Source organism: Lethenteron reissneri, unplaced genomic scaffold (assembly GCF_015708825.2).
Source record: "Lethenteron reissneri isolate LAM-NWPU_2019-01 unplaced genomic scaffold, ASM1570882v1 scaffold_1640, whole genome shotgun sequence".
NCBI lineage: Eukaryota > Metazoa > Chordata > Hyperoartia > Petromyzontiformes > Petromyzontidae > Lethenteron > Lethenteron reissneri.
The window spans coordinates 1,643,713-1,668,188 of NW_026891378.1; the positions used below are offsets into that span (position 1 = coordinate 1,643,713).

The 24,476-nt window shown below is 49.8% G+C and overlaps 2 protein-coding genes across 2 annotated transcripts; both read right to left on the bottom strand.

The window, feature by feature from the left end:
* Positions 1–2,311: 2,311 nt before the first annotated feature.
* Positions 2,312–5,498, bottom strand: LOC133339138 (tripartite motif-containing protein 14-like). The gene is made up of 3 exons (XM_061547264.1): positions 5,474–5,498; positions 5,112–5,206; positions 2,312–3,736 (listed from the first exon to the last, which is right to left on the bottom strand). The coding sequence occupies exons 2-3, from the start codon at positions 5,137–5,139 to the stop codon at positions 3,186–3,188; spliced, it is 579 nt and encodes a 192-aa protein (XP_061403248.1). The 5' UTR covers positions 5,140–5,206; positions 5,474–5,498; the 3' UTR covers positions 2,312–3,185.
* A 55-nt stretch (positions 5,499–5,553) lies between these two features.
* LOC133339068 (E3 ubiquitin/ISG15 ligase TRIM25-like) lies at positions 5,554–24,275 on the bottom strand. The gene is made up of 4 exons (XM_061547190.1): positions 23,510–24,275; positions 7,838–7,933; positions 6,651–6,884; positions 5,554–5,568 (listed from the first exon to the last, which is right to left on the bottom strand). The coding sequence occupies exons 1-4, from the start codon at positions 24,074–24,076 to the stop codon at positions 5,554–5,556; spliced, it is 912 nt and encodes a 303-aa protein (XP_061403174.1). The 5' UTR covers positions 24,077–24,275.
* Positions 24,276–24,476: the final 201 nt, after the last annotated feature.

A 24,476-nucleotide genomic window follows, 5' to 3' on the forward strand; every position in this document is an offset into this window, starting at 1 on the left:
CTGCTCACTCAGAGGAGTAGGAGGTGCTACTGCTGAACCTGGAACTTGCCACCGGGAGTTGGGGCCTTACCATCAGCCCCACCAAAACTAAGCACCTGCCTGGGTATTTTGTACCATCGGACACTCCACCCCCACAACTCCCAATTAGTGATGGGGCAGTTGTGGAGAGAGTGTAGAGTTTCCTATACCTGGGCAGTGTGCTCATGACCGGCTCCGGTTTAACAGCAGAGGTCTCACTCCGAATCAGTCAAGCGGCATTAACTTTTCATTGGTTGCGTAACGCTGTGTGGGAGCTAACTTCAGTTCAGTTCATGTATTAGGTATAGCCCTGTGAGCCATTCGGCTCTTGAATCGGGTGCAACCGCAACAAACAACAACATGAACAAGAAACATTTTAAAGTGATTACGTGCAACAGAAAAATCCAGGAAAAAACAGCAAAGTCTTCCAGATAAAGCACCGTATATCAATGCTGTGTGCAAGAATCCCAGTGGAATGGAAGTCAAACAATAACAACCTTAAGACAATTTCGATTATCAGTCTAACTCTGTACTACAACAAACAAATATGGCTAAACCAGAACCTTTTCGAAATCACCAAAATAAAGCTACAAAAACAATGTAACAACAGTGATCATAGGAACTGTGATTCCAAATTTAACAATAAACGATACACATAACATGTACGAGCAAACTTTGCAACCATAGCTGGCTGCATGAGTCACTGCATAACAGCTGGAGCATTAGTAGGAATATCAAACATTTTCAATGCATCTTTAAAGATTAGCACACTATAATCAAAACACAAGATGTTACTTTGCAGCGGTCATCCGGAGCGATACATTTGATTTCAAGCCACTGAATAGCAGTGGCAGCTAGGGTTGTAAAACTCCTCTAGAGCAGTTTTGAGTTAAGATCTCATAGGTAGTGATTCAAGTTGCAGTTTATTGGCAATAGCATTCCAGACCCTGGGGGCTTTAATAGCAAAGGCCCTTGCTCCAGTATTTGTACAGCAATAGGGAATGTGAAGCTGGTAAATGAGCGAAGACCTTAGGTCAAATTTGTTCTTTGAAACAGAGAGGAGATCCAGCAGGTAGTCTGCGGATTTATTGTCGTCATACGCATCATGAGATGCGGCGTCTTTTCATAAACAAGCAGTACATTGCACACCATTGGGTGGCAAAAACGTCGTCTTCCTCATGCCCACATTTCCCTCATGATGCATATTAGGACCAACGAAGGTAGCGTCTCTCGTTCCGCACGAAGCTTCAGGTCTTCTCGGCCACAGTCATTCCTTTCCTTCTCTACGCTTGCGAAACGTGGACCCCCCTAATGGAGAATCTTCGCCAATTGTAAATATTTAGGCTGGCCTGCCTACGATCCATCCTGGGTTTAACCAGGCTGGATTGTGTGAGGAGCTCACAAATCCTTGAAAGATCTGGACAAGGCCCCATCGTTGAGCTCCTATGGCAGGCAAGACTGCGTTGGCTGGGCCATGTAGACCGCCTGCCCAGCCACCGCATGCCTAAACAGCTTTTGTTCGGCCGGATCGAGGGGGCTAAACGGGTGCGGCACGGGCTCGAGAAGAGATAGAGTGATGTGGTACAGGAGGACGTGGAGCTGAGTGGACTTGCCGATGACTGGAACCAGCGGTGTCAAGATCGGCCTCAGTGGAGGAGGCTCGTGAAGGACGCTGCTGGGCAGTTGGAGGCAATCGTCAACAACAACGGAGGGCGGAGGAATGACACTCACAACAACGAGCGGAGCGCCGGGTGGCTAAAGCACAAGTTGGCACAGTAGGGGGCACAGGTGGTGCATCAGCCAGTCGTCTCAGTCAGTCGACCCGTGGCACCTGCTGGGTCTGCCCCGTGACCTCCTGCCAGCGGGTGTTCGACACTTCACGTGGTAGCCTCAAGGTGCACATGGCCTGGCACAAGCGTCGTGCTGACGTCACCGCCACTTAGTGGCGAATGGCGGTTGTTGTTGTTGATAGTGATGATGGGGTGATGATGATGTTGGTGATGGTGACGATGGTGCTGATGGTGAATCGCAGGGATGAGGAGGCGTGGTGACGTGAGCGCGCACTTCAGGCAAAGGAGCGGACACACGAACCTGCGATTTGTTCTGCACCGGCGACACCTCTCATGTCCGCCAACCTGAACCTCACCCTCCCCCCTCACCCTACTCCTCCATGCTCACCTCCCCCTTCCCTCAATTTTCACCTCACCCTCCCCTCACCCTCACCTAACCTCACCCTCCGTTCCACCTTCCCCTCACTTCACCCTCTCCTCACCATGCCGCTTCTCCACCGTTGATTGGGTTCCATGTTATACTAATAAGGGTTTTTCCCCTTTTTTCTGGCAACAAAACTGACACCTTTTGCAAGGAATCATGCTTACATTAACCACAATAATTGCAGTCAAATGCAAACACAGAACAATACTCTGATCATTTATGCATTGTCTTTGAAACTGATTGGTCCACACCAGAGACAGCTTTCTTTGGAGCCTAGTTTCATATGGTGTTCGACACCATCTGAGTATTGTTTTTTGTTTGCATTTGACTGCAAGTATTGTGGTTAATGTAAGCATTATTCCTTGCAAAAGGTGTCAGTTTTGTTGCCAGAAAAAAAGGGGAAAAACCCCTATTAGTATGTTTTGGTACTGGCAAAGGAGGTCCCATGATGGGGTACATGTTGTTTATGCCATTTATTGTGAAAATTCCATCACAGTTCCTATGATCACTGTTTCATTGCTTTCATGGCTTTATTTTGGTGATTTCGAAAAGTATATTGGTTTAGCCACTTTGTTTGTTGTAGTACAGAGTTAGACTGATGGCCTTAATCTAAGCTGTCTTGTGGTTGTTGTTGGTTGTTTGACCTGCATCCCACTGGGATTTTTGCACACAGCGTTGGTGTACGGTGATTTTTTTCTGCAATGTTTTGCTGTCTTTTATCGGATTTCTGTTTGCACTCAGTCACATATTCACTTTAAGATGTTTTTGTTCATTTTTTTGTTGTTGTTGCGGTTGCACCCGATTCAAGAGCCGAATGGGTCACAGGGCTATACCTAATACATGAACTTGAACCTAACCTCACCCTCCGTTCCACCTGCCCCTCACCCTCACTTCACCCTTTCCTCACCATCCACCCTCTCCACCATTTATTGGGTTTCTATCTCTCATCATCCTCAGGATGCACGACTCAGATCCACGATCTCCAATCGATCATTACAATACGGCACCCACATCCCAGGGTAGAGAGGCTGCGAGAATCTCTGCCGAACCTCGCGGATCACCTCCATGGAGTCGGCGCGGTAAAACGCCAGGAGCCCCCCCTCCCAGTGCAGGTGAAGCCCGATTCTGCGGGGGGAGGGGGCCCCACTCACCGACAGTGCAGTCTCCACTCCACCATGAACCACTGAGAAGTTGTCATCATATTTCTCTAAACACCAGGACGCGTTGTTCCATCCCAGCTGCAATGCAGCACCACTCCCTTTCCGTGGGATCGTCCCGTACGCGACTCCAACCCGCCACCACCGCGCGTCCCCCACGTCCACCTCCCAGTAGTGGTGGCCCGACGAGAAGCTCTCACAGCACAGGGCTTGTGACCAGCCATCAAACCGGTGTGGGTGATCAGGGCGACCCTGGGAGACAGGGCTCAGCGTCATCGTCCTGAGATCCGAGGAGATCTGGAGTTGGTTATGAGCTGAGTTTGTGTCCAGAGTTGGTGAGCGTCCGTCTGTGACAACAGCGATGACAACACCACTACAGAACACCGTCATCACCATCATCCACCATCACCACCATCAACATCACCATCACCAACCATCATCTTCACCATCAACAATAACATCACAAACATCACCATCACCAAGCATCCTCACCATCAATATCAATGACAACAACATAAACACCACCATCACCACCATCATCAACACTACGAACATCAACAACATCACTATCGCAATAAACAACATCACAACCATCATCACCACAACTAGCACCATTACAAACAATCACCACCATCATCACTACCAACACAACTATCCCCATCACCACCATCTTCATCACTATCACCAACATCACCAACACGACCATCATCATTATAACCATTATAACGACCATCAAAACCATCATGACCACCATCACTACCATGACCACCATCACCAATATCATCAGTACTACCATCAGCGCCATCAGCAAAACCATCACCGCCTATATTATCACCAACGTCACCATCATTACCATCACCACGACCATCACTGCCATCACCACGACCAACACCATCACCAAACCCATTACCATTCTCATCACTCACATTATCACTAACATCATGATCATTACCACCATCCTCATCACGACCACTATCACCAGCATTATGACCATAAAACCAGCATCAGGAACTCATTTGAGGATGAAACTGCCCAGCAGATGCCCAGGACTGGATCAGATATCACCTGCCATTGATGTTAACCATGGCTGATAATTATAATCAATCCCAGGTAACTGGGTTCGTAGTGCAGTGTGGTAACCACGATGCCACCGCTCCCCCCAAGCACAAATGCACAGACACATTCACAGACTCACACTCCATCTCAACATCACAATTACCTCTGACTCGTAATGCTGATTATTTACCCAAGAACACCACACTGAGTCTCATGGTTCTGTTCAGTAGGGTCCAGGAATGGGAAGTGAACAAAGACAGATATTATTTGTGTAGCCTTCACAGACTATTGGGACAAGTGCTGTCCGTGTTTCTCTATGAAGGCTGGCATGGCACACGAGGTGGGTGGCCAGCACCGCGCCCGACCACCTTTGTTTCACTAGTGGCGATTTTGTTTACACACCGAATCAGGTTCCAGAATGTAAACAGATAAATATCCCCCGTGTAGCCTTTACAGACTGTGGGGGAAAATCAGCACCGTTGAAGTTTGACATGACACACGAGGGGTGCGTGGCCAGCACTACGCCTGGCCGCCTTGTCTCCCTAGTGGTGATGTTTATAAAACTCCAGGTAATTATTTGAGGCTAAGTCGACCTCGTGCACACACATGGGGATCATTTATTGTCAAGATGACCCCATCACACATGATTCACACTTAAGAACTCACACAAGCTTTTGACTGCAGTTGTCTCCATGACTTTAAGTGAGGCAATGTCCTCTTGGCTGGGAGCTGAGGGTGGAGCTGATGTAACCCTCCCTGTCCTGTGAAAACAGAACAGACATGGCTACTGTCTCACATAGAGCATCGTCACTCACAGCTCCATCACAGACACTCTTCACAGCATCTTCACGCGTGGGATCGTCACAGCTCCATCACACAGGCACTCATCAAACAAAGCATCATCACTCTACTCACAATTACAGCATCACCACACACAGCATCCCCACACAGCCAATGTCTCACTGTCTGCGCCCCACACTCAGTCCCATGTTGTCGTGTGTCGAGTCGTGAGTGAAAGTCGTCTGTACCTGCGCGTCTCCTCCAGGTGCCCCTGTGGGAGAGAGAGAGATAGATGCGTTACTGTGACTCTACCTCCAATCCCTTGTGATCAGTGGAGTTCCCACTGGAACACCGTGGAATATAAACCCCAGAGTCTTGGCTTATGACCCTATGATCACAACACTGACTTTTGGGAAAAATGTTTCAGAGTGAGACCGCTTGATAGTCAACTAAAAACTATTATTTTAAAATTTTCCAGGTAAGGCTCACGGAGCTATGTAGCTCTTTTACAGATGCGACCTGGCCACAAATGATAGCTCAACGAAGTGGTTCATCACGTGGAAATGTATAGCAGCCCAATACTCTAAACGCACGTTTTCAAATGTGGAGTGAAAAACTGGAGGACCTGGAGAAAATTCCATGTGACCATGGAAGGAGACGTGAAAGCTACAAATATATAAGGACGTCAGGTTTGGGATCAATTCCACGACCTCCGGTATACCAGGGGAGGTAGTTACATTTCGCCGCCCCCATGAGGACCAACACTGATATGCAGGGCAACTATTTCAGAGTGAGACCGGTTGATATTGATCTGTGTTGAGATTAACTAAGGACTGGTAATTTCTGGTGTTACCAATACACATGGTGCAGGTTTTGTAGAAGTGGATGTTCAAGACACAATGATATAATTAATTAGTGTGATACCGTATTTATTTTAGCATCCCTAATATGAACAATGAAGGTAGCGCATCCAAGTGGAGGTACACGAAGTAAGAAGCTGAGATGAAATCAGCTCTTGAGCAGGCGCTGGTGGATTGTTGCATCGAGGCATCATGAGATGTGGCAATGGCTTAGGGACGCCTTAAACAATAAGTGGATAGATTATGGCTGATGACAATCATGAATACCGTGTACATTGTTGTTTTATGGTTTATTTTAAAAGTGAAATTCCAATACTCTTTAGTTCATATTCACCATTAAAGAAACTCAATGGGAATCTGTTGAAGGATGGGAGAGAGAATTAATTTAACTGAGAAAATATGAGCTGGCCTTCCAAATGGATGCCACTGGAGCTGTGATGCGAATCCATGAATGGTGCTGTATTCTCAAGCCCAGTGGATGCAAACTCTCATTCAGGAGCTTCCCTCTCCTGCTGCTGGTGAGAGGGCTCTGTACCAATAGCGACACTGTAGACTCATCGCTCACCTGCAGGAACGCGAGCGAGTCCCTCTCCTGCTCTAGAGCCTGCAGGCGAGTAGCTGCTGCCTGGAGCTCGCTGATCTCGCGCTGGTAGTGAGCGATATTCTTCTGAATCTGGGACAGCAGCTCGCGCCCTTTCTGCTCCACTTGCTCTAAAGCCGCCTTCTCCTCCACATCCAACGCTGCTCTCGTGCGGACGAATCTGACCGAAATTGAGGCCTTTTCATCTGTCATGGACCCCTGCAAAGATAAAGAAATGCCACCTCTGTTCATTAAATGTCTGGTTCTTCGTGAAATGACATTCAGGTCGGTGTGACTTGAGTGCAACTGTGAAGGTGTACAGACAATGATACGAGTCTGCAGCACTGAAGCCTCCTTCTTCCTCTGCCTCCGATAATGCCGCTGTGCATTTTCACTACAACACAATTCGCCATAACGGGTGGGCGCTGTGAGGCATTGAAATCAAAGACCATTGTGAGTGCATTTAGCGTCTGTGCCATTCTCATTGTGCAAGGCAATAAGGAAGCGCGCTTGTTTACATTTGCATGAATCAAAGGGAAATCTGTAATTTGCCTTCATCAAATACATCCTCAATGAGTCTCTTTTCAATAAAATATTGAAATATGGGACGATAGGCCAATTCCTCTTTAAATGTGTGTTTTGATTGTGAGAACAAACCCACCACAGATGTATAAATGAAAAGAGGGGATCATGAACCCACTTGCTATACTGCCACCTGGCCAACCCAAATCCGAACTGGTTTCAGTATTATGGTGTACAACAGTCTATGTGTGATCCACCAAATTTGTCACCAGAGTATTGGATAAGAGGTATTTACTACCTCATCTGACCAATATTGCTAACGGATGTTGAAGTTGTAAGTTGTATGCATATATGGGAATTTTTTATTTCCATCACTGAATCAGTTCCTTATTGGAGATGAGAGACACCTCTTTGCTCGTCTGAGCATTGAGGCACATTGACCGTTGTGTCTTTAGTCCCACGGTGTGTTCAAACCTTGGAGATGAGAGACACCTCTTTGCTCGTCTGAGCATTGAGGCACATTGACCGTTGTGTCTTTAGTCCCACGGTGTGTTCAAACCCAATGGAAGTCCACGTTAATGAATGGGGTTGTCCATCCATCACAAACCCTATTCAGGATGGAGTGACAGGGTCCGGCCCAAACGCGGTACCTGCACGTCCCTGCGAGCGGCCTCCATCCGCTTCACGGACTCCTCCGCCTCCCTCCTCTTCTCCTCCACCACCCGCGTCTCATCTCCCACTTGTTTCTGTGAGAGACGTCAACAGGGGAGACTCCACTCACTCTCTGCGCGTCCCCTCTCACCGACCTTCCACTTGGACCCCTCCACAGTGCCGGTCCCAGCTCCAGGCAGCAGCAGCCCGTGCAGTCATGGAGGCCGGGGGAGAGAGTGCTGCACGGAACTGATTTCACGAAAAGCTCAAATGACTCCTGGAGCTGAGCTCAGAGATCACGGAGCTTGAGTCCAGGACCCACTCACTCTGCACTGCAGAGGTTCACTTCACGTAGATTCACTACCATTGGAGATTCACTGTCATAGTACTAGTATTGTTCTCCTTTTCATTTGACATGGTAGACTTGCTGATAAAATGTGCATATTCTTAGTTAAGATTACATTTCAAGTTCGTATGTGATTTAAATATACTTCTTCTTGAAATAAAATGAAAATCCAGCCTTTATGTCAATCCACTGCTGGATTGAGCCTATCCAATATGTATCCATCATGGGGATTGTTTAGCTATAAAGTTCCACCCACGTCTTCGCTTTACGTCAACTCCTTCTGCAGGTTTCCAATGGATTAATATTCACTCAGGATCCAAACACTAAATAACGCCTGCAGAATTCCCTACAACGAAGCCCTGAATGCTCGTTTGTCAAAACGCCAGGAGGTTGGATATACAAGCACGACAGTAATAACTACTGCAGTCAGTAGTTATTACTGTAACCTCAGTTACAGAGTCAATAGATACTACTATAGAGTCAGCAAATACTACTGTAGAGTCGGCAGATATTACTGTAGACTCAGTAGATACTACCATAGAGTCAATAGACACTATTCTAGAGTCAATAGTGACTGCTGTAGAGTCGGTAGATACTTCTGTAGAGTCAGTAGTTACTACTGTCCAGTCAGTAGTTACTACTATAGAGTCAATCGATGCCACTATAGATTCAGCAGATACTACTATAGTCAATAGATACTACTCTAGATTCAGTAGTTCTACTATAGAGTCGGTTGATACTACTATAGAGTCATTAAATACGGCTACAGGTGGAAGATACCACTGCAGTCAGTTTATACTGCTACAGAGTCAGTAGATACTGCTATTAAGTCCGAAGATACTGCTATAGTCAGAAGATACTACTATAGAATTAGTAGTTACTACTATAGTCAGTGGCTACCATTATACAGTCAGTAGATACGACTGTAGTGACATCGCGGATGTCACTGTATGGTGCTGGCGCTATAGGGGCACGGCGTGCGATGTACTCACATTGCGGACATCATGTATGTAGCGACACTGTGTAATACTGGCTCTCGCGAGGCACAGTGTGCGATGCATTATCATCGCGGACACCCTGTAGGTGGGTGTAGTACCAACCCTAGAGGGGGCTTGGTGAGTGCTGGGATAGTGCAGTGGCACCACACGTGGCGTGTAGTGCTGACTCCTACAGGAGGGAGTGTGGGAGTGTCAGCCATGGGATAAAACAATGCACTATCAAAGTAATGAGGGCTGGGGTGGCCTTCATTACTTTGATAGTGCATTGTCTTTGAGCTGTACGCCTTTTGGCGTCCTCTGATCAAACACCAATTGGGTTGAGGCTCAAAAGAAAGCCGTCCCTTGGTGTGGACCAATACATTTCAAGGACAATGCATATATTATCATAGTGTGTTTTTTTGTTTGCATTGTGACTGCAAGTATTGTGGTTAATGCAGACATGAATCCTCGTAAAAAAAGGTTTCAATTTTGTTGCCAGAAAAAAAGGGGAAAAACCCGATTATATTTTGGTACTGGCAAAGGAGATCTAATGATTCAGATGGTAGTTATTTATGAGCCGCCATCCAACATGCGCCACAAATTCGCTACCCGAAAGATAGGGGAAACCGAGATGCCCCTTGCCTTCCATAGCGCACTTTTGGCGCTGGTGAACGCTGCCTTTCCAAGGATGGACCACGACGGAGTCGACTCGTTGGTCCTTGAGAGACTGCTGGCTTTGGTGAAGGACCTCAACATCATCCTGCCAGCTGTAGACGACGATCTTTCGTCAATAAAAGTGGCGAGGTGCATTCAGGCTCACCAGCTCCTGCAACGGCATAAGGGGTTGGAAGTGGAGCCCATCTCAGCCTGCACATTGACCCAGAGTGGACGCGGGCGAGGGGACGGCATGGTGCGGTGGGCAGACGACCAGCGACGGCGGAAGACATCTCCCCATCCCGGGAGCAGCCTCGTTGTGTGCTACAGCTGTGGCCTGCTGGGGCACGTCTCATCGGGCTGCCATGTACCACGACGATGCCTTCCCGGACCACCGCCGTCATCCCCCCGACCGTCTATCACTCCACTGCACCCTAAGGCGAGTCGCGACACATTCCACACTCGGCCCCTGAATCCATCTCACCCATCTCGTGCGTTCGGGGTTCGTTCCGGTCGCGTGTCAGGGCGGGAGGATCCTGATGTTGACCAGGCCGGCTGGATGTTCCGACCAGGTCAGTGGTCGGAGCTGGTACATCGAGTGGTGGCCGCGAACGCAGGTTCATCCGCTGTTATTGGACGGATAGGGGTGGAAATTAGGATGCTCATTGACACTGGTGCATCAGCGACCATCATTTCGGAATTGATTTATAACATCTTACCCCCTAAATGTCGTTCCTTATGCCCTGTCGAAACTCCGTGCTTCGCCGGAAATGGCGGCTCATTGGGCATTATTGAGAAAATAAGAGCGGAGGTGTGCATTGTGGATGCTAAATTGACATGGCAGGTTATTGTTTTGATGTCCCTTGCTATTCCTTGCTTAATTGGGACAGATGTTTTGGGAAGAATACCCCTGAAATCTTTGATTGACCGCGGGTGCTTGGAATTGCCATCCGGCCGTCGAATAGCATTTTTGCCTTCCCCCACCCGCTTATACACGGCTAATGCTACCGTGCAAGCACTTGCGTGTAGAACGGTGAGGATCCTCCCCGGCAAGCAAATGTTGGTTCCCCGCAAGATCGAGAGACGATGGTGGGAGGAATTCTCTTGGGTCCTGCTAATGAAGTCAGTCGTGGTTTGACGTTGGTGGGGGCGCAGACGTTGGTATCCAACGACTAGGAGCCCTTCATTCAGGTCCTTAACGCAGGGTTAGACACGTCGGTCATCCAGGAAGGTACCGTGTTAGCTCATGCATCGCCAGCGCTTCCTGAGGGAAGCATTGTGGGCAATGTGGGTGCCGCTTCGAATACACGGCCGCACCAGAAACCTGATGAGGGGTGGATGGAGAAGCTTTGTGCCAAGATTGCAGATTTGTCTGAGGGCCAGAGGGGAAAGCTATGAGCGCTTTTGCGCAAATTTTCGGATGTTTTTAGTAAGGGGAAGTTTGATATTGGATGCACTACGTTTTTGAGTCATCACCATCGCTAAGCCTCTCCACGCCTTGATGGCTAAGGGTAATAAATTGCATTGGGGGAGGAGGAGGCCGTGTTTGTTGTGAAATAAAAGACTGCAACGACGATCTGGACTGGTGTCTTCTTATTTGTTTATTACTCTTCCTCAGATGGACAGCTCCGCTCATTCTCTCCCTCTCCCGCACGGTTGCACCCTCGTTCCCGCGTGATTCGGTGTTCGTTCGCGCTAACTCTCTCACAGCCTCTCCCGCTCCCGCGCGCTGCTGACAGGCGGCTCGCTGGGAGGAAGCCTCCGGCCCGCCACATGGCCGCTGGCGTTCCGGAGGCGAGCACGGGGCCCTGCTCTCTGACTCCGCACACTGCTCTCGAGCTCTCTTCCGCTTCCCCTTATATCCCCTGGCCGACGTCACCAAGCCCCGCCTACAGCCACGCCCCCTCACGAAACTTCTAGATGGTTACTTCCCCAGAGCCTTTAAGCTCCGCCCCTAACTCCGGCTTGTCCCTATGATTGGGTGATGGTCCAAGCGGCGGAGTATATTTCACCGATCGGCGATCTTCAGTGAACTCTCGTATTACAGTTGCACTCTGGGATGGCTTGGTGAACGTCCCTCCTCTCTGCTATCCCAATTTTTTGTTGCCGTTCGTCCTTGATATGGATGCGAGTAACACCAAAATTGGAGCTGTTTTGTCCCAAGTTGTCAATGGCGTCGAGAGCATTGTCGTATACAGCAGCAGGGTGCTGTCTCCAGTCGAACAATGGTATTGTGTGACGCGCCGGGAACTGTTAGCCATTGTGGTTTTTGTGCAACAGTTAGCCATTGTGGTTTTTGTGCAACAGTATCGTCCCTATTTGTTTTGTAGGCACTTTAAAGTGCGCTCTGACCACACAGCGCTACAATACGTGCTGCGTGTTGACTAGCTGTCTGGCCATTTTTCACGCTGGTTGGAGGTTCTCCAGGATTCTTTTCTTAAGGTTACCTATCGCAAGGGCTCCCGTCACACGAACGCTGACGCCGTGTTGCGATTACCAACTGCGGCAGATGTGCCTGCTTTTCGGGCTCCGGGCACTTGTAGCCGGTCGCCGAGCCCTCGTCCCCTCCCCTCGCGGCGTCAGCCGACATGGTACCATCTGAGTTGGCCGAGGGACCGGTGGCGCGTGACGCTGTCATTGGGTTGGACCACGCAGAATGGGGGCGCCTCAAGGTGGAGGACGCTTCCCTGCTAAAATTGTGATGCCATGTCAGAGAGCCTGAGGGGGGTGAGGATCAACGGGGTATCGCCTCTGTCAGGGTGCCGGTCCCTCACAGCCGACTGCTGGGTAGAGCTGGCAGGAGCTCACCAGGTGCCTGGGTCAGCTGCTCTCTGCCGTCCGCGCAGCTGGTCGGCCAGCTTGCCACGGCTGCGCCCACCATAGGAGCCACGGTAAATGAATAACAAACAGCTGGAGCGCCTCCTGCCACTGTGCCCGTGGTCGAATTCCCCGCCATTTTGCCCGCTGTTTTGAAGCGGCATACTTGTCGGTCGGCCAAGGAACCAGAGGGGCCTGCACCGCGGGAGCTGGAACAGGCCTGCGCTTCATTCAGCCGGGGCACCCGCGGTAGAGGTGCCAAGAGATGGCAGGCGGAGAAGGGTTGGCAAGAGAGGGACACTCTTCTGGCTTGGAGATCCACGACCACTTGCTACATGTGTGGCCAGCTGGGCCACATCGCCAGGGGGTGCCGGAACAGCGCTGGAGCAGTGACCTTGCCGTCGATGTCCCGCGGCCCACCAACGCCCGCTTCCACAGCCTCACAGGCAAGTCGCGACACACCAGATACTCGGCCACAAACGCCACCTCACGCATCTCAGTTGTCGCCCGCATCGGATTCCGCCATCGTCATTCCTCATCTTGTTGCGGCGCGTGAATGGCGGACTCTAGCATTGGACAGATGGCCAAAATCCGGTGAGCAATGAGATCAATTTGCGCACTTGTAGTGGCAGCTGCGTTGGGTTCATCCGCAGTGGTGGGGTTCATCCAGGGGGAAGAGGTAAGGGTTCTGGTTGATGCAGGAGCTTTGACTACCATAATTTCTGAGCTCATTAACAATTTGTTGTCGCCGGGAACCCACTGTCTCAGTCCAGTCGTGAGAGCTTGTGTTGCCATTGTGCGACAGATGGTGGGCTGGGGGCAGCTGTGGTCTAAGCCGGCACAGTTTATGCCTATGCAACTGCTGCACGTTGCGGGTTGACCAACACAGCTGCAGCGGAGGTCATTGGCACAGTGGAGGGGGAAGGCGAGTCAGACGAGCCCTCGTCCCCTCCCCTCACATGGATTCACAAATTGTGCTCCAGAAATTCCGATTCGACCCAAGAACAACTGGAAGAGGTGTGTGCTCTATTGCGGCAGTTTGCGGATGCTTTAGCCAGGGAAAATTTGACATTGGCTGCACTTCGCTACTACAGCACTGCATTGACACGGGGGATGCAGACCCGATAAGACAGAATTGATATAGGATGAGCCCCAAAGGGGAAGGACCATATGCGGCAGGCAATTGACGAGATGTTGGCTGCGGACATGTTCTCTCCCTCTAACAGCCCATGGGGGGCTCCCATTGTATTGGTTAAAAAGCAGCAGGGAAGCCTACGCTTTTGTGTAGATTATCTGGAAACTGAATACAATTTCCATGCATATCCACTCCCTCGGATGGACGATTCCCTAGATGCGTTGTCTGGTGCCCAGTTTTCCTCCACCGTCGATTTGTTATCAGGGTTCTGGCAGCTGCCCCTGGACAAGGTATCCAAACCTATGACCGCGTTCTGGATGCCCCATGGATTGTTCCAATTTAATTGCCTTCCTACTGGGCTACATTTGGCTCCAGCCACGTTTCAATGGCTGATGGAATTGGTCTTGGCAGGTCTGCAATGGGATTCGTGCCTCATTTATCTGGACGATGTCATCATGTTCAAACAAACGTTCAAAGAGCACTTGCTGAAATTATGCTCGGTGTTAGTCAGAATGTGGGCGGCCAATCATGAATTCAAACTGCAAATGTACCACCTCTTGCAAACATCTGTGCGGTATTTGGGCCATATTGTTAGTATATCCAGGATAGCCACGGACCCTGACAAAATGGCGGCCTGCCGTTTGTTCTAGACAAAGACGCGAGCGACACAGGCATAGGAGCTGTCCTGTCCAAGGTTAAGAATGGAGTGGAGAGGGTAGTTGCATATGGCAGCCGCGTCCTGTCCACCGCAGATCAGCGGCACTGTGTCACCCACAGGGAATTCTTGGCCATGGTGTACTTTGTACAGTACAGGCCTTATCTCTAAGGCAGGGATTTTGTTGTTCACACGAATCACGCGGCCCTTCAGTACTCCCTTGAGTGGACCAACCTTCCGGCCAGCTCTCACGTTGGCTGGAAATACTTCAGTACTCGTTCTGAGTGATATATTGTAAAGCGGTGCAACATTGTAAAGCTGACGCATTGTCCCGCCTGCCCCCTGGGGTGGGTTGTGCATGTTCATTGGGCGCGGGCCAATGTAAACCTCCGGTGGCGGGGTCTGCAGCCATCATAGCGCCGCTTGATGAGGGGGAGCCCGCCAAGGTGGTCGTGCCGGGGGACAGCACTTTGAATCTCATGAGTGCCGAGTGGAGGTGGTTACAAATGGAGGATGTATCCCTTATGGCGTTGCGGCATCACACTGAATAAGGGGTTCCCGAGCAGAATATCTCATCGAAGCTGCTGCACAAAGTGTGTGACACGCTAGGCACTAAGAAAATTAAAACATCACCATACCACCCCCAAACGCATGGTATGGTGTAATTCCTGCACAGAACCCTGACATTCATGCTGTGTCAGGCGGTTTGTGGGGCTCAAACCGATTGGGATCTGAATGTTCCGGGGGTCTTGGCGGCATACAGAATGGCTCCCCACGCTTCCACGGGCTTTTCGTCGTTTTTCCTCATATATGGGAGGGAAAATGAACCCCCCATTGAGGTTCAATTGGCCCTGTCAGAGGGCAGGGGGAAACAACCTTGCCCACGCCCCTGCAAGTTACACTGAATCGCATGTTGGCACCACGCAAAGCAGCAAAAGTAAACACCGCCAGAGGGCAGTCGGCTAATGAAAAGAATACGGGGCGGTATAACCATGTGCTGCCATGGGCCATAGGAGACCGGGCATGGTAACACTGCCCACAGGTGCCACTGGGAACGTCTCCTTAATTGCATCGGCCATGGCAGAGTCCCTTGGAGGTAGTGGAAGTCAAACGGCCACAGTGCGTACGCAATCAGGTGGGCCGTCGCCGTTGGTTTGTCCATCCGTCAAGATTGAAACCATGTGTTACTCACCAAACTGAAACCTCATCTCCAAGCACTATACGGCCGGTGTCTGATGTGTCCAACGAGCCAGGGGAATCGGCCACGGAGAGCGTGAGTCAGAAGTATTGTGTTGTGCCGCCCACAGTTTCCAAGCCCCTGAAGACTGGGGAGTCACGAGATCCAGCGGAATGCGAGGGACCGCCGGCTACAACACGGCCCACGTCATCAAAGGAGTTGGGGGGGGAGCCGACCCCTTCCAGGCTTTTATGCGAGCCCACATCGCCTAGAAAGAAGACGAAGTTCGCCCCCAAAAATGTGTAATGCGAGCAAGGACAGGGTGGGCGCTGCCTCCGCACCACTCACGCAGGCCGGAGTATAGGGGAGGCGGAGCCTGGTCGTCGGGGTGAGTGGGGGCGGAGTCAGGGTCACGTGAGGTGGAGGAGTCAGGGTCACGTGAGGAGGAGGATATAGGGTGAGAGCCGGAAGGGGATCGGGAGTCGAGAGAGAGTGGAAATAGGAGAGAGCCACGTGGGGTGCTGGCAGAGGAGTGGCACCATTTGCCACGTGGTTGGAGTCACGGCACCGTCGGCCAGCGGTGTACGTGGAGCAGCAGAGTGGCTGCAGAGTGTGCGGGAGCACACGGAGCAGCGGAGTGGCTGCAGAGTGTGCGGGGCACACGGAGCAGCGGAGTGGCTGCAGAGTGTGCGGAGTCACACGGAGCAGTGGGGTGGCTGCAGAGTGTGCGGGGCACACGGGCAGCGGTGTGGCTGCAGAGAGGGCGGAGGACACGAACGGCGTGCGGGGCGCGCGAGAGAAGAGGTGCAGGTTCGACCTGGGACATCGTGGGGAGCGAGACAAGAACCCAATAAAGGATATACGGAGACCTACATCGCCTAAAGAGTCCTTTATTACAAATGGACCAGCATTGAGGACCCGGTAGAAATGTGCTATATTCTGCTAATAGGATTCTCCGTGTGTGCGATACGTGTTGGGAATATTTTTTCTTTTCTTTTTTTTCTCTTCTCTCTGCTCCCTACCTCTCCCTCTACCTTTCCGAGTTGTGGAAGTTGCGATTCTTTCTTTATTATTTTATTTTTGACTGCCTTTTCGTTTGCGGAATTTTCTGTCCTAAGAAAAAACTATATTTTTTTCGGGTTTGTTGTTTAGAGTGTTCGTGATTGCAGAATTATTCTACCTGACTTGTATTGCTTTTGTTCGTATTAGCCGGGATGGCTATCTTTTAAACTAGGTGGGAGGGGGGGTGATGTAGTGACAGGGTGTTGACCATGAAGGGTAACTACAGGTATGGGTGCACTATATAACAGCCAACTATAAGGAGGGTGTAACTGGGCCAAGGTTCAGATGCAGGGATCAGTCGCGAAGCTCCTGGAACCTGCATGAGAGATCTATAAGGAAGGCGTGGCCGGAGGCGGGGCTTGGTCACGCTAAGGAGAATATAAGAGGGAGGTAACCGAGGTTCGGGGCTGTTGTGGGGGTTCGGGTCCTGGCTGCCGTCGCTGTCTTTGCCGTCATCTCTTCATCATCGTTCAGCCGTATGGCCGATCCACTATATGGTCCCCATCATCATCATCGCTGTATTAGTCAGCCAGCTATATAGATAGATGCCAGCGATGTGGCTGTATGAGTGGGTAGTTGCTACTGTAGAGTCGGTAGATACTACTACAGTCAGTAGTCACGACTGTAGACTCAGTAGTTACTACTGTAGAGTCACTAGATACTACTGTATGGTCAGTAGTTACTATGGTAGAGTCAGTAGATACTACTGTATGGTCACTCGATACTACTGTAGACTCAGTAGATACTACTTTAGTCAGGAGTTACTACTTTAGAGTCGGTATATTCTACTGTAGATTCGGTAGCTACTACTGTAGAGTCACTAGATACGACTGTAGAGTCAGTAGTTACTACTATAGAGTCAGTAGATACTACTGTATAGTCAGTAGATACTACTGTAGTCAGTATATACTACTGTAGATTCGGTAACTACTACTGTAGAGTCACTAGATACTACTATAGAATCACTAGATGCTACTTAAGAGTCAGTGGATACTACTAATGTCAATAAATACTACTACAGTCAGTAGATATTACTACAGTCAGTAGATACTCTTTGGTTCTTTCGCTAAAGTCACGTAGGTAGAAAAATTAAATAAAAAATAATATATTACGACGTTTCTATCACAACACAAGCGGTCGTCCTCAGGCAGAAAAAAATATCCAGCAGTAGAAATGCTGAACCAGCGAGAGAGCTGTTACAACAAGAGGCCTCTTCTCAATCAAAACATCCAGGAATGGTAGATTACCATCATTTTCCACTTCTATGGTGAATTTAATGGATGGGTGTATGGAATTGATGTGGTTGAAAAATTGGTTCAGTGCTGGCTGGCCATGTGGCCAGATGACAAAAGTGTCATCCACGTATCTTTTCCACAGGGAACGAAGCCATCCAGATTATCAAACACGGAGACCATTTCAACCGAGAAGATTGAGCCGATCCAAGATTGAGTATAAGCTGAGCAATCATTGGAAGGTCGTTATTAAACAAGCAAAGTCCTAACTTGCTGTGGTGCTTCCATTCTTCCTTGCCGTTTGGCTGTTATCTTTGACAATATGAGTTGCATTGCCCTGTTAGGTGTCTCTGCATTAACGGACTGGGGTATCACTAACATGGCCACCTCTGCTCCCTTAGCCTCGATGTATCGATGGTTCTGGCTGTATGATGAGCTGTGTGTCTCAGTGGCGCGACCACCGTTGCGGTGGGTCTCTTGCGTGGACGTGCTTACCTCTCACAGTGCAGTTGGCAGCACCGCAGCTTGTGTTACACATAGACATGACATTAACTTGCTAATCCCCCTAATCTCTCTGCCGAATCTCTCCCATCAACATAGTGCTAATCTCCCATTAACACTGCTGTTGTGCGCATTTACGGAGATGATACTCTTATGCGGCGACGGAAGCTCATTTCATGCTAATCTCTCTCTCCCTAAGCTCCCCAATTAACACAACTGACGTGCTTGCGTCCGGGGATGGAATTCCTTTCCAGCTCAGACCCCGCCTGCTTGCCCTTCGCCACATATTGAACATCTTGTTTTAATTCTCGCTGGTTCAGCAGTTCCACTGCTAGATTATTTTTTCCGCCTGAGGACCACCGCTTGTGTTGCGATTGAAACGTCGTAATATATATATATTTTATTATACTACCTACGTGACTTTACCGAAAGAACCAAAGAGTATGGATTCCTGCAGTCACAAAAGCTTCAAATCAAGATTAATCAGTAGATACTACTATACAGTCAGGAGATACGACTGTAGTGTCAGTAGTTACTACTGTAGAGTCGGAGATACTACTAAAGAGTCGATCCATACTACTACAGTCAGTAGATACCACTATAGTCAGTATATACTGCTGCAAAGTCAGTAGATATGTCTATAGAGTAAGAAGATACTGCTATAGAGTCAGCAGACACTGCTATAACGTCAGCAGATACTACTATAGTTAGTAGTTACTACTATAGAGTTGGTAAATAATACCGTACAGTCGGTAGATATGACTATAGAGTCAGTACTTCTATAGAGTCAACAAATATTGCTATAGAGTCAGAATATACTACTATAGAGTTGTTACTAGTGTAGTGGCGTAACACGTGCAGGGTTTGCAAACAGTAGTTACATTCATGTAGGGGTTGCAAACAGTGATGTCAAGTCAGGATGAGCAGGTGCAGTCGGGTGGCCTCGGAGACAGCAGACAGAGAGACGCCAGCAATTAGGAAAAGAGGCAGTGATTGTGGCTGGCTGCAAATGCAATCACGGAGTAGGCGCCAAGAAGGCAAGAGATAGAGGCGATAAGGGGGAGAACACGTGCAAGAGACGCCAGAAGGACGCCGGCTTAATGAGGGCCATCTGAGGGCACTTAATGAGGAGGGGGATATCAGGGGAACATGTGAAGCAATGGGGCGAGTTGGTTGGAGATGAAGCAGTTAGCAGTATTCAGGACAAGTCCGGGAACTCACCCTCCACACCTCGTCCTCCCCAGCGGTGATGGCTCATCCCCCGCTAGGGACACGGGTGAGGTTGGAGGTGCGGGAGTAGACAGGCTTGCGGAGGTGAGGCTAGTGGAATCTTGAGTCTGAGTGTGATAGGTTTGCGGGGTGAGAAGCTAGAGGAGTATATGGAGAGAGAGTGCGTTACAAGCTCGGAGAGTGGGGAGTAACGGGCTAGCAGAGCAAGAGAGAGTAAGCAGGAAGTAGCAGGCTAGCGGAGGAAGAGAGAAAGAGTTTGCGACAGGAGTACGTGGTGTTGAACGTGAGGAGCATCCGTGTGGGATGCTGCGCATAAAGTGACACTGGAGAAAAAGACAAAGTTGTCCGCGTGAATAAACACCACACTACACTATTATAGTCAGTGGATACTACTATACAGTCAGTAGATACTGCGATAGAGTCAGTAGATACTACTACAGTCAGTAGATATCACTAGTCAGTATATACTGCTGCAGAGTCAGTACATACGACTATAGAGTCAGTAGTTACTTCTTTTGAGTCAGCAGTTAATGCTATAGAGTTAACAGATACAACTATAGAGTTAGTAGTTACTACTTTAGTCAGTGGATACTACTATGGAGTCAGTAGATACTACTATGGAGTCGGTAGATACTACCGAAGAGCCAGATACTACTGTAGCGTCAATATATATGACGGTAGAGTCAGTACATAGTACTGCAGAGTCACTAGATACTACTGAACTGACATAGAATAAGTAGTGTAGCAGCATAGCGCTGGCTGCTGGCGGGGAAGGGGATCTGCGGCTTACAGCAGCCCTGACATCTGCAGCTCAGGTGATACACCAGAGAGAATATCTGGGGGAAAGGTTAAAGAAGTGGCACGGGGGATGCCGCAGGTAACTGCTGGCAGGTTCTAGAGAGGGGGCATGGCTGGGGCCGAGCGAAGCCACGCTGGGAGCATAAAAGGGGTTCCTGAGCGAGAGCTCAGAGCTGTCATATGGAGTGGGATCCGCGTCATGCTGTTGAAGATCGTCGCCATTGTCACTGTCGTCTCGTCGCTGTTGTCTTCCTTCAATATTGCGCTGCTAGATGGTAGTTGGCTGTCTCGGTTCAGCGCCGTCAGTGTTATATGGCTAGTGTTTTGAAAAGGCTAGCAACCCACGTACAGTTGTGTATAAACGAGCAACAGAAGAGTGTGCAACAGCGGTGGGTGTGTATTGTGCAAAGGGTGCTCAGTTAAACAAAAGAAGTGCCTCCAAGTCTTAGCATCTCCGAGTTAAGTCACTACACTACTAGAATCACTAGATGCTACTTTCGAGTCAGTTGGTACTACTGTAGGACTCGTACTGACGCGACAGCTTCTTGTCTTTCTCGTTTCTTTTATTAACGCGTATAGTTCACATCTCCTCCGTCATTACTCCATGTCTCTCCGCTCGCTCGCTCCGCTCCAGCTCAATCGCTCTTTATCTCCCTGCCGTCTCACTCCGTCCTGACTTCTCTATCCAGATCCCTTACTCTGCTGCTATCCGATACTGTAATCCCTTATCCGCTGCTACCATACTCTATCTTCTCTTGTCTACCTGTATCGAATCTATCTGCTACCGTATCTATACTCCCTGTTGCTCCGTCTCTGTCCCAGGCGCCGTCTCCAGCTCAGACTCCAACAATCACTCCCGTATCTCCGCTACGCTCTGCCTTTATCCCCAAACCAATTTGCCCCGATTAATTATGTCATCCCCCGCTCCTCCCTTCGCCTCCATGGCCCCCAGCCTCACGTGATGTCACGTGATGTTGTTGTCGTAGACACCCCGACGCCAGTCCCAGACACTTACCCTCTCGACCAATCACCGGCCTGCGTCCTCAGTTACTCTTAGCACCTGCGGCGTCTCTTAATGACTTCACCCCTTAATTGGCGCAACAACAAGTGTATGTCCTCAATTACCCCTAACACCTGTGGCGTCTCTTAATGACCTCACCCCTTAATTGGCGCATCAACAACTGTATGTCCTCAGTTGCCCCCACTGTCCGCTGCACGCTCGCATCGCAACCAAACGCGTGGCACGTGTCATCTCAAGTCCTACACTACTATAGAGTCACTAGATATTGCTAACTCTATTGTATGAGGGTGTGTAGGTATATATGACACTGGAGCATGCCACTAAGAGGTGGGGCCTTACCATCATCCCCACCAAAACTAAGCACCTGCCTGGGTATTTTGTACCATCGGACACTCCACCCACACAACTCCCAATCGGTGATGGGGCAGTTGTGGAGAGAGTGGAGAGTTTCCCATACCTGGGCAGTGTGCTCATGGCCTGCTCCGGTTTAACAGCAGAGGTCTCACTCCGAATCAGTCAAGCGGCAATATCTTTTCATCGCTTGCTTAACGCTGTGTGGAAGCTACCTGGTCTGTGCTCCGCACGAAGCTTCAGGTCATCTTGGCCACAGTCATTCCCTCCCTTCTCTACGCTTGCGAAACGTGGACCCCCTAATGGAACATCTTCGCCGGTTAGAAACATTTAGGCTGGCCTGCCTATGATCCATCCTGGGTTTAACCAGGCTGGATTGTGTGAGGAGCTCACAAATCCTTGAAAGATCTGGGCAAAGTCCCATCGGTGAGCTCCTCCGGTAGGCAAGGCTGCGTTGGCTGGGTCATGCAGCCCGCATGACCAGCCAACGCATGCCTAAACAGCTTTTGTTCGGCCGGATCAAGGGGGCTAAATGGGTGCGGCACGGGCTAGAGAAGAGGTGGAGTGATGTGGTACAGGAGGACGTGGAGCTGAGTGGACTTGCCGATGACTGGTACCAGCGGTGTCAAGAACGGCCTCTGTGGAGGAGGCTCATGAAGGACGCTACTGGGCAGTTGGATGCAGTCGCCCTCCAACAACGGAGGGCGGAGGAGCGACGCTCACAACAATGAGCGGAGCGCCCGGTGGCTAAAGCACAGCAAGTTGGCACAGTAGGGGGCACAGGTGGTGCATCAGCCAGTCATCTCGGTCATCTCAGTCAGTCGACCCGTGGGACCTGGGTCTGCCCCGTGACCTCCTGCCAGCGGGCGTTTTCGACACTTCACGTGGCCTCAAGGTGCACATGGCCTGGCACAAGCGTCGTGGTGACGTCACCGCCACTTAGTGTCGAATGGCGGTTGTTGTTTTATATGCCTACAAAATACAAATTGGCTCGGGGGTGGGTTAAAAGATTTTTGGAGGGGGGGGGTCGATAATTTTCGGAAATCGTGTAGATCAACGATTTACACCTCACATACTATTACTTTTTGATTCAGGACTTCTGCAAGCTTCTATTAATTTTGTTGATGGACAAAGGACAGACAAACGGAACGCAGGGCTTTCACAATAGCTTAGTATGTGTATGTAAATGTTGTGTTTTTTAAGAGAAGACAAGTTTTGAAATATATTTTTCCCCCTGGCAAAGCTGGATACTTCCTTCTCGTAAGATATATACAACTTTTAAAAAATATATACATACACAAGTAACGCGACTTTAACTCTAACATAAACATTCTTGGATTAAGCTCATAGAGGTACTGTAAAGTGCACCAGCTCTTGACACATCATAGGACATGGGAATAACTCATGAACAGGGGGACACTGAGACTCAGCGGGACACATGGGCACACATGGAGACACTGAGACTAAGAGGGATACGTGGGGACACTGCATTTATGTGGAATGTTGTCCATGTACTATGAATCTACCCTTCAAACACTCGTTTGAAAAAAATATTGACGGGCATGTAAAATATTAAATCTATTTTAAAATGAGTCTGAGCCACTCGCTGTGGTTTCGTTATAATTAGATGTTGTTGTTGAAAGCCAAGGACAGAGTTCATCAATTGATGCTGCGGTATCGTGGGTACTACGCGGTGACCGTGATAACCTTCTCACCTTTCGTTTGTCGTGCTCCACCTTCAAAGTGACGAGCTCGTGCCCTCGATGATCCACAGTGTCGGTGCAGTCCCTGCAGACGAGGCGTCCGTCGTTAACGCAGTAGAAGCGGTATTCGTATCCGTGCTCCGCGCACCGTCGATTCTCCAGGTTCACACCGGGCGACACCAGGACGTGGTCACTAAACTTTGCCAACTGCCGGTGGGGCGTGAGGTGGGTCATACAGAACGACGTCTCACACTTGAGGCAAGTCTTCACTGCGGGCTTCCTGCAATGATCGCAGCAAACAGCAGAAGCAGCAGCATCGGCAGCCACGGGCTCAGCCACTCGCAGCTGCTCGATGAGGTTGGTGAGCGTCACGTTCTTGCTCAGCTTGGGCCTCCGAGGGAAAGTCACTCGGCACTGTGGGCAGGAGAAGGACTCTGCCGCATCCCAGGCGCCCTCCACGCACTTGAGGCAGAACGAGTGGCCGCAGCTGAGCGTGCAGGGGCAGCGGAAGGTGTCCAGGCAGATGGGGCAGGTCAACTCCCCTGGAGTATCGCTATCAATGGGAGCCGCACTCGCCATGTCCCTATGGCTCACATCAGAGACAGGCGCTGGATGGAGCTCAGGCAGTCGCTGGCTGGAGCTCAGGCAGTCTCTGACTGTTGGTCAGGCAATCTCTGGCTGTAGCTCAGGCAGTCTTTCTGTACCACAGACAGTCTATGCCTGTAGCTCCGGCAGTATCTAGCTATAGCTCACGCAGTCTCTGGCTGTAGCTCACGCAGTCTCTGGCGACATCTGAGACATTGAACCAAGAACAAGCCACCTAAATGTGAGGCAGGTTAAAGTACAAAGTCTTTAAGTTTCATTTGCATATCATGAGGCGCACCCTGGAATGTGTTGACTTGTGACGGGGCAGAGATGTCTAGGTGCCAGAGGTGGCTAGATAAAGAGTCAGCTCACCTTATCTCAAATCACCTCATCT

Excerpts from the sequence above, each read along its gene's own strand:
- LOC133339138 (XM_061547264.1), bottom strand. The coding sequence starts at position 5,139 with ATGGAGACAACTGCAGTCAAAAGCTTGT. Across the intron at positions 3,737-5,111 it reads AACTGCAGTCAAAAGCTTGT|ACGGACGCTCACCAACTCTG; the intron begins GTGAGTTCTTAA and ends CTGTTGTCACAG.
- LOC133339068 (XM_061547190.1), bottom strand. The coding sequence starts at position 24,076 with ATGGCGAGTGCGGCTCCCATTGATAGCGATACTCCAGGGGAGTTGACC. Across the intron at positions 7,934-23,509 it reads TGGAGCACGACAAACGAAAG|AAACAAGTGGGAGATGAGAC; the intron begins GTGAGAAGGTTA and ends CGTCTCTCACAG. Across the intron at positions 6,885-7,837 it reads CCGCTCGCAGGGACGTGCAG|GGGTCCATGACAGATGAAAA; the intron begins GTACCGCGTTTG and ends TTATCTTTGCAG.